Below are 16456 nucleotides of genomic sequence, written 5' to 3'. Positions count from 1 at the left end.
CTTCTTTTCTTCTAGCTTTTCAATATTAAACTTCATTTGAGAGTCAGCGCCTGCCTCGTGTCCTCCTTCCGTCCGTCCTACTCGTGATCGCTGCACGAAATTTCATCATGAATCCTTGTTCCCCGTGCAGTTCCGTCATCCTGCCGTATGCTATAACCGCCGATTATGCATCTGCCCATACAAGCCACCGTTTTCTCTGTAACCTTAACCAAATAAACTGCATAATCGGAAATATCGTGGCGGAAGCACCAGTACTATTTTGGGCTACGCTTCCCTCCTACAACTCGAAGACGTAGATCACGACGCACTGCGCGCAACTTTGAAAGTTGAGCGATTTTTTTTTTAAGAAGGCGGCGGCGCGCGCGTGCGGTGGTTGGGGACTATTTTTGACGCCGCGAGGTGAGGCTTTCCCTCGCGCTTGGCGCGCGCTCAGGCACACACAAAAAAAAATATTAAAAAATAGCCACTAGTGGTGTCTTCGAACCGAGCCAGCAGCCCGTATACACTTTGGGGGAGAAACTGGCGCCTCTCCTAAGACGTAACTGCCCTGCGACGCTTGAAACATTCGAACGACGACGCCGACTCGAAGGGGGATACCTTAACGGAGCGGCGACTACGACGGTGGTGCATCGAGTAGGCTTAGCGTGCTTCACGGAGTGTCGTGCGACTGCCACTTGAAAAGGTGAGGTGTCAGAGGCAGCAACAGGCCGCCTCCATCTTTCCATCTCTCTTCGTTGAACCCCTCGAAACACCGATTTTAGATCCGAGAGCCGCCGTTGGACGTCGAGGGGGCTCGCGGATAGTGTTTCGTTGCCGACATCTCCGCCAGCTTCACCGGTTACTGTGCGTATGTACGCGCCAAAGCTACGTGTTGATCGGGCGCATCGGATTCTGTTTTACCGCTCTAGAAAGCCCTAAAAAGAGTCCAGTCAAGCAATCAAGCAAACTGCGAAAACGGAAATGTAGTTCTGCGAACTTAGCTTGTATTAGCGCGGTAAATAAGAAGTAGACACGACGCGACAGACAGGTAGGCGCCTACCTGTCTGTCGTGTCGTGTCTACTTCTTATTTGTACCGCGCTAATACAAGCTAAGTTCATGGATGACCAACTCGCCCGGAAGTTCGGGCGAGTTGGTCATCCATGAACTTAGCTGCGTACCACAGAAGTGTGGTAGTACTACAACACTTATACAACACTTCTGTAGTTCTGCGAGCTGTATTATCCTTTTTACAAGTGGTACGTTCATTTATTATTCATCTTTTTTCTGTTTTAGTCCCTCTGAACTCCACTAAAGTGCTAATACTCGTTGCGACACAGCTTATATTATGGCTTGTCCACCGTGGATAGCATTTCCTCCCTTACACGACGCAATGCATAGCGTTTACACCCATGAACACAGCTGTTGTCGATCGCTTACGTCGCTTTGCCGACGTGACTGATCCATCATGACATAATTTTAAAATGGTTGTAAAAGCTTCGCTTCCTATCAACTAACTTATTATTATTCTCTCTTTTGTTTTTAGAGTCTCTTAACGGATTTATCTGCATAAGTTTAAGTGCGAATTCAACATCCGATGGTTTATCAGTAGCAGATGGCTTCTCGCTTGTACGATTGCTCAGGTCGGCTGTCAACGATCCTTGTACTCGCTGTCACTAATGTCAAAACGCACGCCGCTTGCTCGCTGAGGACTGACACCCATGACGCAGGTGCACTCGATGCATGTATTTGTCCCTCCTTCAGAAGAAAAAAAATGACGCTTTCTGCCTACTCATAAAGACACACAGACCGACCCGAGAGGCAGAGTCTGAGTGAGCCGTGTAAAAGGGATTTAGATTAGAACGAGCCCGGGATAACCAGGCTCAGCCGGATATTGAGTCTGAGCGAGCCCTTATATCTTGCGAGTCGGTGTTATCGTCCCGTACGCTTCGATGACAGAGCGACCCGCCACGGTGGGCTAGCGGTTATGGTGCTCGGCTGCCGACACGAAGGTCGCGGGATCAAATCCCGGCCGCGGCGGCCGCATTTTCGATGGAAGCGAAATGCTTGAGGCCCGTGTGCTTATATTTATGTGTGCGTTGAAGAACCCCAGGTGGTCGAAATTTCCGGAGCCCTCCACTGCGGTGTCCCTCGTAATCAAATCGTGGTTTTGGGACATAAAACACCAACATTTATTATTATGCATGACAGAGCGAGCCAGCCGCTCTTCGTGTGTCCGTTGACTCGCCGCTGTCCTCAGGTGTGCGGTGGACACGTGAACACAGAGATATTTCAGGGTCCAACACTTGGCACCCGTTCCGGCGGCTCTGGACCACAGTGGCGCTATATATGACTATACAGCTAGGTGAGCGAGGTAGTAGACAGTTGTAGATCATCTGATGTGGCACACGCTCAGGTTTCTATGCACCGCGCAAACTGATTTTTTCCCGACAATTTCGCCAATGCACAATGAAAGGCTGCCAGATGACAGCCTGCCATGCCCGTCTCGAGATAAAACTCACAGCGTCCTTTATGCATTCACCTAAGACGACTAGAAGATAAAAGCCGTCTTCTTTTTCATCTCAGTCGATGTATTGGTCCTGCCCCGCCAGCCTCCGAAAGCTTTCTGCACCTAACGTGATTTTGCACTGCCTCCAGGGTCGGAGGCACTTCACCTGGTTTTGCGTCGCCTCCGTGTTTGGCCCACGTTCTACCAAGTTACGATGTCATCTGATGACGTCATCGTGTGGTGTTGCGTCACGTGACGTCACAGTGACGTTGTGGTGAATAATGGCGTCACAAATTCTGGCAGTCTGTGACGTCTTGATGACGTCATATGGTGTCGCCATCGCATGATGATTTTTTTTTATCACTCGTCTCCGTGCCGCGGAACGCCGACGGTCAATTTTCGCGTTTGATGAGGCATCTAAGGCTTTCGCCTGACTAATGGAGTAGCGCAGCTGCTACAATGATGGGTACGAACTTTCGTCATCGCACGAACAAATCAAGGCAGTCAAGGCAATGATGAGGCGTTTGATTAGTTGCATAAAAACGAGGGCTGCGCGAATGTTCGAAACTTGGAATATTCGATTCGGATAGTTCGGTATTCGATTCGATTCGCAAAGCTAATTTAATGTTCGAAATATTCGAACACCACGAAACTTAATGACAAGTATTGAAATCAGCAAAAAGAATTACATACCTGCGTTAAATCTCGAAATATTTGATGCACAAATAGACAAATTTTCAGTTGCCTCATTGCCCCACCTCCTTTTGCGCTTTTGCAAACGTGCGAGCATGCAATTGTAGTGGTCGAGGCATGACATTGGATGAGGCTGAGCACGTTGTTGCAACAGAGTGCCTAAATTATGCTTAACGAAACCACCAAACAAAAGGGGAGCCATTGCAAAATGAAGAAGAAATGTCTAAAAATGAAGAAACCCAGCAATCCCCTGCCGTTTTCTTTTTTTTTTTAAGATGAAGCACCAGCTCTTATGAACATCGTGCCGATCAGTTGTCATTGCTCTTCCCAATTGAGATAACACGCTTGGAAGATTAAGCTATGGCATGAAAATTAGCACATCAGCAGTAGTGTGTCTAGTGGGTGGCTGCTTTCGTTGTCTGGATAAATTGTGAAATGCACTACGGTGTCGCTGCTTCCTGAACATACCAGGCGGCTATTCATCCTTCGTGATAACATTGCATAAGTGTAATGCATAGGCTAAATTTAAAAAGAAACCTGCAGATGTGATTCTAGCCAGTGTTGGCGGTAACGCGTTACAAGTAACGGCGTTACCGGTAACGCGTTACTTTTTTCGGTAACTTAGTAACGTACTCGTTACAATTTAGAAACTGTAACGGGTAACGTACTTACGTTAACATTTTTCGGTAACGTGTGGTGTCACGTTACTCGTTACTTTTTCATCCTCGGGGTGCCGTTTTCCCAGAGCTCGCCCCGAAGAATTCTTTTGTCGCAGCGTCGGATTGCTGTCGGCCTGCCAGGCATTGACCCAGAAAGCGCGGGCGGAATCGCTTTTTTTGTGTGGAAATTGTGGGGACCAAATTGTGGGGACCAATTTCTTAAGACGCGCCGACTCCTTGTGTGGAGGTTTGGGCCATCGCCACACAAAGCTTCATGAAAGCCGCATAATTCGCCATGAGAAACTGTACGGACATGCTTCTCGTGGAAGTGGATGTAGCAGATGGATTGCTGGCACCTGCGCCTTTTCGTGCCCAAAAGACAGGCCGTCCGAAGAGAAAGCGCAAGGGCTGGTTTACTCCATTCCACGTGCTGATCGTGAAAATGTTTACGTGGGGGAAACGAAGAACTCCCCCGAGAGGCTGCGACAACATAAAAATGATGTCCGCGAGTTCGCGTGACAAAGGAGTACACTCGCTGAGCATAGCATGGTAAACGACCACCGCATCTAATTCGACAACTCCCGCGTCGTCGACTTAAGCGGCTTTCTGTGGAATTCTGGCCCATCCAGGCGACAGCTGGTAACGTCAACCGGTCTACAGGTGCGCTGCCGATCGAGAGTCTGCCTTATTGTGCAGAATGGGCGTGACCCCCTGCTGGAAGAAAACCCTGAAAAAGAATGCGAGCGGGACGCGAAACGTAGAATTTTTTCTTGTAACGCAAAAAAAAAAAAAATCTCACTATCTACCTTAATACCGCTGTCACACGAATAGCCTTAACCGCGGTTAAGCTAACTACGGTTACGGCTAACCACGGTTACAGGTAGCTACACGGCAGACATTACCGCAGTTAGTGCACTAATCGTGGTTATTGCAAACGGGCGACTCCACGAGAGATCGACACGGATCCGAAAATAGATATTTTAGATTTGATTGAGTATTTTATATTTTATGCATGTCCCATGCCAGTAGCCAGAAAAGGAACTTAATTTCCCTATTAACTGCATAACTTACGAGCGAAAAAATATCAAAAATATTCAATCCGGAGGGACCAATTTCATTACCTGTCGTTCTCGAAAGTTCACGACGTTGTAAAACACAAATATTATCGTTACAAAGAAGATATTTTGTGTATGAAATGTATGCGCAACAAAGAGTAAATTAACATTGTTTGAAACTTGTAGAACTAAGGAAACTGTTTTTGAAAAATGTCTAAATATGCGACATCTTACAGCAGCTACAAAGTTGATAAGGCTTATCAACTTTGTTTTAAAAATAAATTTTGCTTTTTCTATCTGCAACTGCAGCGAAGTTTCTGGTTATTGAACTCCTGGGCGAGTGAGGCTGATCTTGAACACCCTCACATAAACGCTTGCAATTTTTGCGGTAATTATACAGGTTAAAGTGAATAAAAAATGTTCATGCACGGAAAATTTTTTACGTGACTAGCCCATTGAGGCATTTCTTTACTACTACAAAATTCGCGCATCTATTTTGCTAGCAGAAGCACACCATCAGAATTATTGGAAGTTTCGTGAGATTTCATTGATGCTTTCTTTGTGAATAGCGTTGATGATTGAATCTCATATTCTGTATAATGTCACATTGAGAAAAATGGCTTCACCATGTGTCAGAGTCAGAAGCGATCACACGTAACTCTAAAGGCAACTTTAAGCCACTATACCATTGCTAACGTCCGGTACATTTGTGCAAGTTATACTCGTTAAATCAGCGTTTTGGGTATATTCGTTGTTTGGGTTAGAAGTTTTATGTGAAACATAAATTTCAGATTTAAATTATTGTTATTGTGGGTTCCTGCAGCAAAGAAAAATTGTTTAAAATTTATGATTGCGGAGTAACGGCAGAGGTAACGTCCGTTACTTTTTTTCGGTAACGGTAACGGTAACGCGTTACATTTTTTTGTAGGTAACGTAGGGCGGTAACGCGTTCCTTTTTTTATAGTGTAACGAGTAACGTATTTAGTTACTTTTTTTCAGTAACGCCTACAACACTGATTCTAGCAATAGTGTTGTACAATGCATAAATTTCTCATGAATTATTTGCTGTACAACATATTTACTTTTTCATGCCTGGTTAGTAAAAAAATTTGCGAAACTCATTAGTTTTACTATTCATATGCTAAAATATTCGAAAAATGTTCGATTCGATTCACACTTCGTTTCCATTATTCCAATTCACTTTAAAGGTGAAAACTTGATATTCGCACGACCCTATAATGACATTCCTTCTTTCCGACATCAAGAGACGCTTGCTAAGACAGCGGTTCAAGGACCTACTTCCCGAACTGGATCTTGTTATATGAAAGTGCGTCAGACGCTGTTTTTCTTCGCAGATCGTGCGACCCTGTAGACCTTTTAGCAATCTCAGAGCGCCCCGCGGGCGCGCCGCACGCTATAGGAAAAGAGTGTACTTCGAGCGAGCTGGCTGTTTGGCAGCCCGCTGCTCGTTAGCGCCGAGGGAGAAGTTAATGAATAAAACACAGCGCCGCTTATTGACTATTCTTACATCGTAAATATCACACACATTCGACCGCATCTGTGTGTATCTCTTCTCTACGCATGAAATGTGAAAAGCATAGAACATTCAATGTATACGTATTACTGAGCTGATGTGTATCGCACGTAGCAGTTAAGTGGCACGCGCTTTATCGCCTATCGATTCCGGCAAGATGTTCTATCGTGCGCAATATGAGCTGGAATACCGAATTCGTGTTTATTCAAGGATTACTCGTAATGCGCTGATATGAATGTGACTTATCGAATTGCCAGAGATTCCACCTGGGCATTTGGTGTCGCGAACTTGCCACTTGCGTTGAGCCACTATGGCCTTTAAAATGTAATTTTAGTTCTCCATCTCGTATTGCTCACGACAACGGATATCGACGGTATATGTGGTCATCTGGACTCCAACACGAGCAAACACAACGGGCGTATGTAAGCTACCATCCTTCGTAGACATTAACCGCAAAACCGGCAGTTAGTGTCAACGAAGGGTGGTAGAAACTGCAGCGCTGTACGTGTTTTGGTCGAGTGAATGCGTGGGTGTGTGCGTCTGAATGTGTCATTTTTGCGCTCGATGAATTTTGCGCCAAAGTGAGCTACCAAGTAGCCCAACAATAAGTTCTTTTAGACGCCATCTATAGCCTTGGCCTTAAACCACTGTCCGCCCACGCGCAGGTCCAAGGCCACCATGCCGTTCCACAGGAGCCTCTTCGGTCGCCACCGGGACAAGGAGTGGTGGGACGCGTGGGACTACCCCTCGCGCATCTTCGACCAGAAGTTCGGCGTGGCGCTTAGGGACGAAGATCTGTTCGACCGAGACCCCTTCGCCAGGAGGCCACTGTCTACGCTATCGCTGTCTTCGCCGCGGAGAGGACAGGTGAGTGCCCTCTTATAACGTATGAAGCACCGCATTCCTTCTAGGGGACACTGAAGTGAAACACTAAGTCAGTTAGAATGAGTTTGGGCTGTGTTTCTCTGGCATTGGTAGGTTCGGATTAGTTGAAATGAGGTTTGGTTAGGTTAAATCAGGGGGATAACAAGAGGCTTAGCAAGATAGCTTAGGTTAGCTTATCTTAGGCCTACTGTCGATAATTACGCCATAAAAGCTTCAATATTAGGATAAATATTTAATTTTCTTTAGTTTTGTGCACAAACTAAGTATACGAATGTAAGTGTGACGTCACGAGTTTCAAATTCTTTTTCTTTCTAATGCTGGAGAAATTCGGTAAAGCACCGTGTAATTCCTTTTCGGTTGATAAAGACTTAAGTAGGCCATATAGCAGATGCCCCCTAAGTCTACTACGTCATGCGAGTTAATGCGGAAATTTCAAGGCGGTGTTGCAACGTGTATTTTCTTTTCAGGCGTTTTCTCTCACTTACTAAGCGTCAAAATAAGACAGCAGCTCAGGGAAAGATGGAAGATAGATGAGATGAAAAAAACTTGAACGCGGGGTGTCGCTGGAGCCAACGTTCCGACAAGCGGACTTGCCTTCTTCGAGGCTGCAAGCGTCATATAGCGTCAACATTGTAGCTTCTGGTGTTGTGAGACGCCCTTGGATATCCTGAAATGCATAAAACACCATAGGAGTCTCTAGTGACGACCAAATGGTCACATGTAGATGGAGGTTCGATGTGATCACCAGTGGGCCAACATCCCTTGTTTGCCCTCTATAATAGACCGTTTTAGGGGCGAAGCACCTTAGGCTCTCGGGGCGTGTCGGTGTGCACCGTCGTCTGCTGTAGGGACGGTCCATTTGCTAGAGCGCAAGAGGGCGCCACCGCCTCAGCGCTCGCCGTGTGGCGAGAGAGAGCGAACGGCGCGCGTTGACTATGGAAACGCTGTTTCCGCGATGAACGCTGGACTACGAGCTCGAAAGGAACGAGAACGCGCCCTCGCCCGCGAGAGACAACGCCGACGCAGGCGGCGTCTGCTAGCGAGTTTCTTGATTGAAAAAAAAAAACCGACTGCTCGCGCTGCACAACCGTTCACCGGCCACAGCGTATATATAGGCACTGGATCTTGACCTGCAACGTAGTGCCGGTGGGAGATTTCTCTTGTGCGTAGTTGAACAATGAAGATTCACAGCGTGCACGTTAACTAAAAGCGGACTGCGGGTCTCTGTGTCTAATCTTTCTTCTGTCTCTCATTGCCCTATAGCAGTGATTTATTTTGCCCTGGGAAACTCCGGCGCACACTGCATGCTTCGCTCCTCCGCAGGTTTCACGTTAGTGGAGCTGAAAAGCTCTTCCCTACATGCTTCGCCCCTCCGCAATTTTTTTTTGGGGGGGGGGGGCTGGGGGTGGGGCGCCCGCAGCAGCGCTACGGACGCAGGCTGCCATTGTAGATGCCTGTCTGCCTGCGTTCGCAAAGCAGCCGCAGCTACGAACGCCACACTTAATGTGTCTAATAAAGTGGCGAGGACACGTATGTTCTCTATTCAGTAATGGCGGTGTTCTTTATTGACAATCCCCTTTGATACAGGATGACAGCCAGCAATCACCTGTCGTGGTATTTTTCTTTTGTTAATAAGGTGGCGTTTCATGTTGCACTCCGTCAGACTAGAGCTTCAGTGCCAGGGATACCTAGCTATAGGGTCCCAGCGTTCTTGCGTTATTTCGCCATCTCCCCGCTTTCTTCTGTTCGCCAGCTGCACCCAAGAAGAATACAGAGGTTCGCAAGGGCTTGGATACGCCATGCGCTTGGGGGGGGGGGGGGGGGAGCACAAGAACTCTCTGCTATCGCCAAATGGCTCTTGCTTATATTAACCTGATATCAACCGTCGTTGAAAAAAACGCGCTTGATCTGCAGGTGTCCGGCGGCGTGTGCGACGTGGTGCCTCGCTCTACGGGAGTCTCGGAGGTCGTCAACGATGATTCCAAGTTCGAAGTCCGCCTCGACGTCAGCTTCTTCAACCCCAGCGACATCACGGTCAAGGTTGGTGAACCTAGGGCTTGCCCATCCGGGAACACCACATACGCTAGCCGTGATCAGTACCACCTGGACGTCATGGCGAGAGCTTGGTGGTTTAAGATGTGATGTTTAAGAGTGAGGAGAGGCCGTCAGTGTGCCCCTATTGCGAGGCCCCGCCTTTCTTTCTGATTTTAGCGAAGCTGTTTTTAGCTAAGCCGCATCTCCATGCGTTTCCAGTGGGGGTACCTGCGCGACTTACATCCGTGTCGGAGACACGGTGCGGGCGACACGAACTAATATGGGTAGTGTATAGAGTAGGGGAAAAGACTGGCAACGGCGCTGCAGCATTGGCGACAGGTAGGGAGAGCGTGGTGACAGCGCTACTGAAATGAGACGGTTATTGGAAGAGGGGAAAAGAGTGCGTCGGAGGTGCCGGCGTGGCAGCAGCAGCGATTGCGACAGATGCAGGTTAGGTGCTCTTACCGCGCTGGCGCTTGCGTCGGCGTAGTGTGGTGGCTCTGCTGTTGCATAACGTCATACATGCATGTATATATAAAACTGGGATGTATGACAATATTTGATTTCATTGTGGGTGCAACCCATATGCAGGGTGTTTTTTTTTAGGCAATACAGATTTTTTAGAAAAATTCTGACAGTCAGGTTCCTGTCGTTCTCGCACATGAACTCTATGTCGAGGCGGAAATGCTTTTCCGCAGCTACAGTGACATTGACGCGACTAATAAACAAAAACTCGTGAATTAAGTTTTAAAGTATTGAATTGAGGGTGGTTGTTCATGCATATCACAAAGTTGTAGTGCGTGCCAATTTGGCACACCCATTATTTTAGAAATCACACAAGTTGCACGTATAATGAGACGTATACGTGTTCATAATCGAATTTTAAGGGCGATATCGAAACTGATGGTGTCCGGCGTGCAGAAATCGCGGCCTCTCAGTTGGGTCAGACCGGAACAACCCGTGACAAGGAAGTGGCGAAATTTCAATCAAGGCGCGCCGAAGCAGAATAATAAGGTCAGGAAAATTGGCACGAATTCTGAAAAACACGAGCAGACGGCTTTGTTTGCGCGCCATCTGTAGTGCGTATTGATTTCTTTCTTAAACTATATAAACGGGTGCGACAAACTATTTCGCCTGTCTGCAAGAAGCGCTGCAGTAACTGCCCCTGAGTCTTATGCTTAATGGCCAAAGAAAAGGTTGATATTGAGGTTTTCTTGCGCACAGCTCGAAAGAAACAGATAATCAGCAAACACTACACTCAAAGGTACAAGGCGATGCGCTGGCGCAAGTGATATGACTTGCCGCTTTTGACGGAAAGATACGGGAGCGACGCGCCTTCATTGAAATTTCGTCACTTCATTGTCTCGGGTAGTTCCAGTCTGACGTAACAGAGTGGTCGTGCTTCGTGCGCGACGGGCGCGCTCAGTTATATATTAATTGATTGGGGAATATCTCGAATTACGTGCAACTTTCGTGATTCCTACAAAAATGGGTATGTCATAAAATGGCACGCACTACAACTTTCTAACATAAACAAGTGCCCTCAAGTTAATAAAAAGTTAACGAGATTTTGTTAATCATTTGCGTCATGGTCATTTCAGCTGAGGCAACGTGTTTCCTCCTCGACGTAGAGTTTGCGTGCGAAAACGACAAACGACAGGAGCCTTACTGTCCATGGAACTTTTGCGAGGAGATCCGAGACAGCCGGGATCGCCTCTGAGATCGAAAAGCGTGCGAAGACCCTACCACAGCGTTTCGGACTTTCCCGCAAGGGGACGGGCGCATGCGCCGTGGCAACATAAAAGAGGCGAATTTTAATTGCGGCGGGAGGTCACTTCGTGCGCCGCTGTGCAAAGGTTAATACTCGAGGAAAAACGGCGCGCTACACCACAGGATGTTCGTGTAGCCGCCGTACTTGCGCGAATTTTTTGCGTAGACTGCTGTGGTAAAAGTTGTGCCTCCTACTTGAAACGTAGTGCGCGGCGATGTTTCACGCAGGTGTTAGGTACGGACAGCGTGCTGGTGCACGGCAAGCACGAGGAACGCCAGGACGAGCACGGCTTCGTGTCCCGCGAGTTCACGCGCCGGTACATGCTGCCGCCGGACGTGGATCCCGAGCAAGTGAGCTCCGAGTTCCTGGCCGATGAAGAGGGAGTGCTCGTCATCCGTGCCGCGAAGAAGTCGCCCGAGCCATCTGCACTTAAGGAGCGAGTCGTGCCCATTGCTGTGCTCTCGCCAAACAAGACCAAGGCCTGAGCAAATAAACGTTGTTGCTATTTTATGCGTCGTGTTGCTGTACTATATGCACGGACGCGCTGTACCACACCAGAGTCTTTAAATGCGTTGAAGTACTCTGACCATACTTCGGCTCAGCCAGCAAATTGCACCACATGCACAACAGGAAGCAAGCAAGTACACCTAGTAACTGAACTTGTTAAATGGATGCATGAAATTATAGCAATGAATAACAATGGAGAAACAGCTTTGAAGTACAGGAGAATGAAATATCGTATTGGAATCGCGATATGATCGCCAGACCAGTCGATATATGGCCCTGAACTAGTTCAGCAAAATAGTGTTAATGCTTTCTGATGTAGTTGAGGTGAGTCAAAGGCACGAGGACTAACACGGAGAACAGGACGAGTATGTACGGATACGCTGTACCATGCGCTGTTCGAAGTTTCTCTCCGGAATTCCGGAGGATGGAAAACTAGCAGATGTAGGCGATGTACTTGCAAATACAGATATATTGAAATTTACCCAGTACCAGCAAGACAGCAACACCAGGTATAATCGCATTTATGTATCGGCACAAATTTTATCTCATTGCAGTGAATATGATGTGTCAAATATGTCAGGGGCGTAGCCAGGGGGGGGGGGGTCAACCCCCCCCCCTCGAAATTTTTCGATTTTGCTTGCCATACAGGGTGTCCCAGCTATCACGCAGCACGATTTCAAAAAAGAGGAACGGCGTTACGCGAATCAAACCTACAGCATATTGTTCCTAGTACACTAGAGTAGCCACTGCTATTTTTTTCGTTAATGAGGTTTAATTAATTAGTCATAATTATATTTCTAACTCGACAAGTACTCGCCTAATTGTCAAAATGTCAATGAGGCGTATGGAGGCATGTTCAAATGGCATCTAACTGCGCTACTTTCAACAACGTGCTAATTGCGCGCTCATTTTTTCCGGCTGATAAAGAAAGCCCGCTAAATATGAAAAATAACACGTGACTATGCTCCCACCCGCAAAGGAAACCAGCGCCCTCAAATAAGCTTACTGCAAACAACCGCTTTGCCTGTTGCCTGTTGCGAAAGACAGCGTTCCGCATTTTGGCAAGGGTACAGGTCGGGCGCCAGCGATACGCGTGCAATTTCGCTGGGATTCAATCCGTTCGTTAGTACGCCGCAATCATCCATATCTCACGGCCGACTGTTCTCATTGATAACGCGTCAGGTGTTCTTATTACGGCCTGACTCTGTAAAACTAAGCGGTGCGTTTCTTAGGCCGGGGAGTGGCAGATAGGGCGATGCGTTTTTTTTTCTTTCTGCATTTTTTCCTTGATACTGTCTGCCTCATAGGGAGCCTGTTCGAGAGCGCTGGTTCCCGACGCGCGCCACACTCTAGTCACGTGTCACTCTTCATATTTCGCGGGCTTTCTTGATCAAGCGGAAAAAATGAGCGCGCAATTAGCACGTTGTTGAAAGTAGCGCAGTTAGATGCCATTTGAACATGCCTACATACGCCTCATTGACATTTTGACAATTAGGCGAGTACTTGTCGAGTTAGAAATATAATTATGACTAATTAATTAAACCTCATTAACGAAAAAAATAGCAGTGGCTACTCTAGTGTACTAGGAACAATATGCTGTAGGTTTGATTCGCGTAACGCCGTTCCTCTTTTTTTTAATCGTGCTGCGTGATAGCTGGGACACCCTTATACGCGCACACATACAAACACACGCACAAACATACATAAAGTATGGTTGAACCCCCCCCCAAAAAAATATTTCTGGCTACGCCCCTGAAATATGTCATTTAGTGACAACAGCGTAGTTCAAGCTTTCGAAGGTCCGAAGAAGCGTTCCAGGTTTCAATGGAAGCTATGGAAGCTTGGCTAGAAGATGAATTATTTGTTACCAAAGTAAACAATGGTATAAAGGCGTTCTAGGACGAGCTTTGCAGCGTGGGAAAGATTTAAATAACCAATCAAGTTAAATACCAGCGACAGATTGTGCATGATAAGGCAGAAAGAAAAAAGAAAAGGAAGTGAGCTCGGAACTCAGCTATTTGTGGATTTCTTATTTGCATCGCGCACTTTACTTTCATCTTTAATTCGTAATTTCTGTTCTACATCTTCCCCTTTCTCAACTTTTAGATCAATTTATAAAACCACCTGATGCATGGCCAATCGCCAAGAGTGGGTGTGGGTCACAATGAATAGGTGAACAAGAACAAGGTTTTCTATTGAGCATGGAAAAAAGCAACCTCAGGAATTTATCGGTAGAAGTGTTGCACTAAAAAGCTAAAATCGGACCCTATGGAGTTGAAATATACAAAGAAACGATTGCTCGCGAGAGCTCGGGAATACTCTGGTGCAGGGGCGTAGCCAGAAATTTTTTTCGGGGGGGGTCCAACCATGCTTTTTGTATGTTCGTGCGTGCGCTTGTATGTGTGAGTGTATATATACACAAGCAAAATTGAAAAATTTCGGGGGGGGGTTTGAACCCCCCCAACCCCCCCCCCCTTGGCTACGCCCCTGCTCTGGTGTGTGGCCAGGAACCCACGAAGCGTCCAATTTCTGATTAGAAATAACGTGCTGCACGAAGCGACGTGAACGCCACAACATATCAGAACTGCTTCACTCGGCAGATCGCAAAAATTGGGCGTGCTTTTCAAGAACATCGCGAAGGAATGCTGGGGCAAAAAATATCCGCTTGGGAGAAATTCAATAGCGAACTTCTCGGAGGAAATGTCTAGGCTAGACGAAACCCACAGAAGAACCTAGAAACCGCTATTAGTGTCGGGGAAATGGACGAATTACGCGTTTTCTAAAGAATGCCTAGTCCTTTTTATCATTATGACCTCGTTGTTTGCCACAAGAATCGTCTTGCTATCGTGAGAACAAAAAAGAAGAGCACATTAGCCCAAAAGGTAAGCCTGTATAGTTGTGATCGTGGCGCCACAGATTCGAACCCAACGCTGCCAAGAAATTTTGTTTTACAGCAGAGCCGTTATGCTCCCTGCAGCGTAGATAGAAAACTGTCATCATCGTGATCCGGCACTCGATCTGTTCGTCCTCTTCTTCATCTTCTGCTGCGCTCCCAGAACGCGCTCACAGATTTGCCCGGCGTAGATGTGTCCGGCGCAGATTTGTCCACGCGCTGCCTTCCGCGGTCTCCCGGTTAACGAGGCAGTCGCGCCTCAACTTATCGCAAAATCAAAACACCTAAACAGCTGCGCTCAGAATTCACATTCGGCAGTATCGTTATCGTCGGTGAATATTTTTTTTGTAGCGTTATCTACACTTGCTTAGCCGGAGCCGATTTCGCGTGGATCCTCATGAGCCGTGCTGCGCATGCGCAAGGATCAGTGAGGTCACACAGCTGGCTCACCACTCTCCGCCACCGCGATCTCACGCGCTCTCCGCCACCGCCGCGCGCGACACGCCGCCGCCGGTCTGCGCTTTCCAGAGGAGCGACGTCGTAGCCTTGGCAGACGTATCGGCGCCGGCGCGCGCGCAGCTATTCGCCTTCACTGTGCAGTCGCCGTCTGACACTGCGCTGGAGCTGCTTGATAGCGCCTCTGACTGGCGTTTGCAGGTGGGTAACGCCATGGAGAAGGAGAGCGCAAATGCTGCTCAACGGCGCAGAAGAGGCGAGAAGCTTATCTCATCGGATCCCGGAGTAGTTGCCTGGCAATTAGCGGTTCAGCGTACGAAAAATGAACAGAACAAGGCTAATAATCCTAGACAATTTGGAAAGGTAAGAATAATCAGCTGAACCTTTACTAACGCTACATATATCCTGGCATAGTCGAGCTAAGCCACTGCAAATTTTTTGTACTTCAGTGCAAGACTAAAAATTTTTGGCAGCACCGCTTAGGCAGCAAAGACTGAGGCCTGCTGGTACACCCACTGGCCTCAGCTCGCCGCTACATCAAGCAGCTGAAGTATGCGCGCGCAAAGAAATGCATCCCTGCTGCCAAGGCCCTCGCGACCAGAGTGCGGTGGGTGCAGGGTGCAGCCAGTCGCTTACAGCAGCGTGTTCTAGGTTACTCCATCGAATGGGCGCAGCGACTGAACCAGGTCACGGCGACTTCAGTCTCGCTGTATGCCCTGCCCACAGATCAGGACATACGCCTCATAGAGGATGCATTATTTACATTATTAGGCTGTCACAGGAGTGCGGATGGAAACAAATATAAAACATTTGAAACACATGAAAAAGGTCTCCAGTTCAAGAAAAATGTCCACACAACGTCTCTTAAAAAACACGTTTTTATTTTTGAACGAGATTCCTTTTACCGGAAGTGACTGATTGACCTATGAGGGAACCCTTGCCATAGGGTGCAAAATTCTTTAGGGGCTGTTGGCATGGCACATCTTGGGAGAAATTTCAATGCCGATTCCCAACAGCAATTTCAATAGTAGGTAGCAGGCTATATGTGTATCTAAAGCCCCTCCATCACGTCTACTGCCGCTTTCATGGAGGGGCTTTATGTGTATCTTGCCTTGACTGCCACGTACTGCACTTCCACCTCGCCTGCCCTCATCACAGTGTTGCCGCTGTAGTCTCTGTCAGAGTGACACTGCAGTTCTTTACTCAAGAGGACTACAGCAGTATGGTGTAGTCCTCTCCTCATAATATAGGTGGTGCTATCTACATCGCTGCGTTGATGCCACCATCATCAGCACTGCTGTCATGCTTTTGCTGATGCCATCTTTGTTACCGTTCTGTCGTTGACGCTGTGGCGCCATCCACGTTACCGTGGTTAGTTGTTGCGACTATTATTGCGACTGTAGAGAAGCATTGGAACGCTCTAATGGGTCGTCCTCTCAAGCGCCTCCTAGTGGGTCACCCTCTTCGCCTATCCTCGGAGAGC

The 16456-nt window shown here is 47.6% G+C and overlaps 1 protein-coding gene across 1 annotated transcript; it reads left to right on the top strand.

Moving 5' to 3' along the window:
- Positions 1-447: 447 nt before the first annotated feature.
- LOC119399654 (alpha-crystallin A chain) lies at positions 448-11627 on the top strand. The gene is made up of 4 exons (XM_037666468.2): positions 448-682; positions 7093-7294; positions 9227-9352; positions 11345-11627. The coding sequence occupies exons 2-4, from the start codon at positions 7106-7108 to the stop codon at positions 11600-11602; spliced, it is 573 nt and encodes a 190-aa protein (XP_037522396.1). The 5' UTR covers positions 448-682; positions 7093-7105; the 3' UTR covers positions 11603-11627.
- The last annotated feature ends 4829 nt before the right edge of the window (positions 11628-16456 follow it).

This window comes from Rhipicephalus sanguineus, chromosome 7 (assembly GCF_013339695.2).
Source record: "Rhipicephalus sanguineus isolate Rsan-2018 chromosome 7, BIME_Rsan_1.4, whole genome shotgun sequence".
Taxonomy (NCBI): Eukaryota; Metazoa; Arthropoda; class Arachnida; order Ixodida; family Ixodidae; genus Rhipicephalus; species Rhipicephalus sanguineus.
This window is presented reverse-complemented; position numbering and strand designations above follow the sequence as displayed.